The sequence below is a fragment of the Olea europaea genome, chromosome 9 (assembly GCF_002742605.1).
Source record: "Olea europaea var. sylvestris chromosome 9, O_europaea_v1, whole genome shotgun sequence".
NCBI classification, from domain to species: Eukaryota; Viridiplantae; Streptophyta; class Magnoliopsida; order Lamiales; family Oleaceae; genus Olea; species Olea europaea.
The window spans coordinates 6,384,393-6,387,425 of NC_036245.1; the positions used below are offsets into that span (position 1 = coordinate 6,384,393).

General features: G+C 38.9%; 1 protein-coding gene across 5 annotated transcripts; it reads right to left on the minus strand.

Annotated features, from left to right (window-relative positions):
• Window positions 1-276: 276 nt before the first annotated feature.
• On the minus strand, window positions 277-2,636 carry LOC111399511. Of its 5 annotated transcripts, none has more exons than XM_023026870.1 (3): window positions 2,547-2,636; window positions 2,162-2,203; window positions 277-1,839 (listed from the first exon to the last, which is right to left on the minus strand). In XM_023026870.1, the coding sequence occupies exon 3, from the start codon at window positions 1,723-1,725 to the stop codon at window positions 442-444; it is 1,284 nt and encodes a 427-aa protein (XP_022882638.1). In that variant the 5' UTR covers window positions 1,726-1,839; window positions 2,162-2,203; window positions 2,547-2,636; the 3' UTR covers window positions 277-441. The 5 variants fall into 5 exon arrangements, with proteins under 5 accessions (XP_022882638.1, XP_022882635.1, XP_022882640.1 ...); XM_023026867.1 differs by having other exon boundaries at window positions 277-1,992; XM_023026872.1 differs by having other exon boundaries at window positions 2,395-2,614.
• Between the last annotated feature and the right edge of the window lie 397 nt (window positions 2,637-3,033).

Sequence of the window (3,033 nt, forward strand, 5' to 3'; positions counted from 1 at the left end):
GATTCTAAATGCACACAGAAATCTACAATTCGATAAAAACATTTAACTATGAGCCAACAAAAGTATACAGGTAAAAAACCTAGCATGTGGCCACAATATCGTTATCAAGGTTTTTAGTTTTCACATCCATTTCAATACTATTCTAATTGAAATTTGCATGATTATGTGCATTTGCAACAAATAAACCAGCCTTGGTTGCCGTAAGTATCATTTATGGAGATACCTGAATGGGGTGTTGAGATGAAACATAGATTGCAAAACATTTAAAGGAAGGGAAACAAAAAGACGATGATAATTCTACGGAACAAGAATCCAAAGTTTGCAGATATTATCACTGTGTCAAAGTTGAACTTTTACATTGTACAAATGGCCAGAAAAAGGTAATTTGTACCTACAAGCTCAGAAATATTATATTCTGAGGACAGAAAATAAGCTCTAGTATCAGTTTAGTCTTCTCCTCCTAGGTGCGCGTGAATCTTCACTATCCACATCTGAAATTCTTGAAGTATCATTTCTTCTTCTCGAAGATGAAGTAGAAAGTGACACTCTGGAATCAATCTCAACGGCATTATCTATCGTTTGACTCCCTGAGTGTATAACAGCAGCAATGCTTGAAACAGAATCCCTATCATCAACTGGTGGAGGCAGTTCGTGAATTCTTTCCAAGGCATTGTTAAGGAAATAAGATTCAACAGGCCTTTCAGCAGCTAGACTTTCATCAGAGTTTAATGACGATGTAAGGTTGGATAAGATAGCAGCATTTGACCTACTAAGTAAAAGTGACGAAAACCGGTGGTTTTGCGCCAGCTCAGGGTTAGTTGGGCTGCTTTCCGTTAGGTCAACCACACTGACAGGTGGCAATGCTGGAGTTCGTTCTCTACGCATTCCTCTAGAAGTCAGTATCCGATTGAGTAATGAGTTACTTCTCTCAGGTGATTCACGATGACCATTAGGATTTTGAGACTGGATCTGGACCAATTCTCGACTCAAATCAAAAGTACTTCCAAGACGCCGAATCATTTCCTCCATTGGAATGGTGAATGCAGTGCGCTGAATAGTTTCTCTCCAGCTCTCAATGCGCCGTGCTTGGGGCCTGAGAGGAATCTTCAGACTAGAATCCACCTCTGGCTCCCTTTTATTGTTAGCACGACCATAAATTGGGGTCACAGTCTTAAGTGTAACTTCTCCCTTACAAACAGGACACTCCTTGGCATCTGAGTGATGATGTAACCATCGGTAAAGACACGGCCAGCAAAACAAGTGACCGCAGCAGGTTACAACAGGGTCCTTGGCCAAGTCCAAGCATATATTGCAGTCAAAAAAGCTCCCTCCATTACTGTTATATTTTTCATCATCCTCCTTTTTTCGAAGATCCTCACCTTCAAAATAACCACTGCCATTCTCGCACATTTTGGCAGCCTCTGCAGATCTTTCCTCAGCAGCAACACTACCCTCACCGGTCTGCAAACCACTCCCGCCAATTAATTCCAAGGCAAGGTTTCTAGTTTCAGGGGGAATTGGAACTTGCCTCAACAATGACCGCAAACGTCGACTCCTCTGCCTGACAGCTTCCCTAAGCCTAGTAACTGGACCATCTAACCAATCCTCCAAGTTTATAGGGACATGAGGATAAGATCCTGAGCCAGACTCACTATGATTATTGAAATTATCAAGAGGTCCCAAATTGAGATCAAGATTCACTATACTTGGTGTCTCGTCTGCCATCGGAAATTGCTCAGACCCAATATAAAAGGATTCTTATGTCTGTATACCCACCCTAATGTTCAAGGCCCTCAATTTCCTGATTTATACTCGACCGAATGAAACCCCACATTGCTCCTAAAAAAAGAGGTCAACACCTGAAGTTTGCTTAGCCAGACAACAAAAAACAATTATCCACTGGTCAAATGAATATAAACCCTAATTTGCTTAGTCAAGAAATCCAAGCCAGAAACATTTCCCCGATGAGCTGAATTAGAACCCTAGCACAATCTGGACAGGAACAAAATGAAAGAAAGGAAATCAAAGCCCAGATTTCTATTATGCCAAATTTAAAAAAATAAAAAAAAAATAAATAAATAAATTCCAATTTCATTAGTCAAAAGAAAACCCCAAATCCTAATGTTGTCTAGTCACGGAAGATAAAGACGAAAACCCAAACCTTTTCGGGCGAGTCAGCCGAATCAAGCCAACAGCTTTATCACTGCGAAAAAGGAAACAAAACAAATGGGTCACTAAAACCGTAACAAAGGAATATTTTCCCTTAATCTAAAATAAAAAATTGTAATAAGCAATACTGAAAACAAGTCCAATTAAGGGTTCCACGATTACCATGACAAAAGAAACAAAGATTAAACTCTATGCTATCAAGAAAATAATAATTCATAGAAAGACCATAAAAAGATGAACTTCATATTAATCGAAGAGAGAATTGAGGCCCAGTTGTAATTATGAGTGAGAACTGATACTGTAAGATGCTTGAACTGGGTTTTCCATTAATTATCGTTTTTATGCTGAAAATTCAGTGAGAGAGATCTGGGTCATACTTTTTGAGGAGTCTGAGAAGGATGAATGTTCTGTGAATTGGGCTCAACTCAGCACGCAATTTGGGAGAGAGAAGAGAGGATTCTTCTCTAGAAGTAATTTTGGTGGGGTCTTGGGGTGGGTGCGACGGACCCCTGAATCTGGCCCGCATTAGTGTCAACTCATCATGGACATGCAACTTACCTGTTAATGCCAACTAACTTACTCGTTAACATTTCTTACGATTGAACTCTCCTTTCTTGCTTTCTCTTTTTGTTTTTTTCCTTTAAGTGTATTTCTATTTTTTACTATTTTTGTTCTCTTGTTTCTTTTCATGTGAAGAATAATATTTAGGTCAAAAGGCACATTCTTTTGAGTTGAAGAGTCTTGTGAAAATGGTTGACATAATGATCGTGATTGCTAAATATATGATTTAGTTTAACAGTAAACTATAAATCGTCAATTGTCAGTCCCTCATTTATACACTTTCACCTCTCTAGATAGATACAT

Bases quoted from the DNA above. Each gene is read 5' to 3' on its own strand.
- LOC111399511 (XM_023026870.1), bottom strand. From the start codon at position 1,725: ATGGCAGACGAGACACCAAGTATAGTGAATCTTGATCTCAATTTGGGA.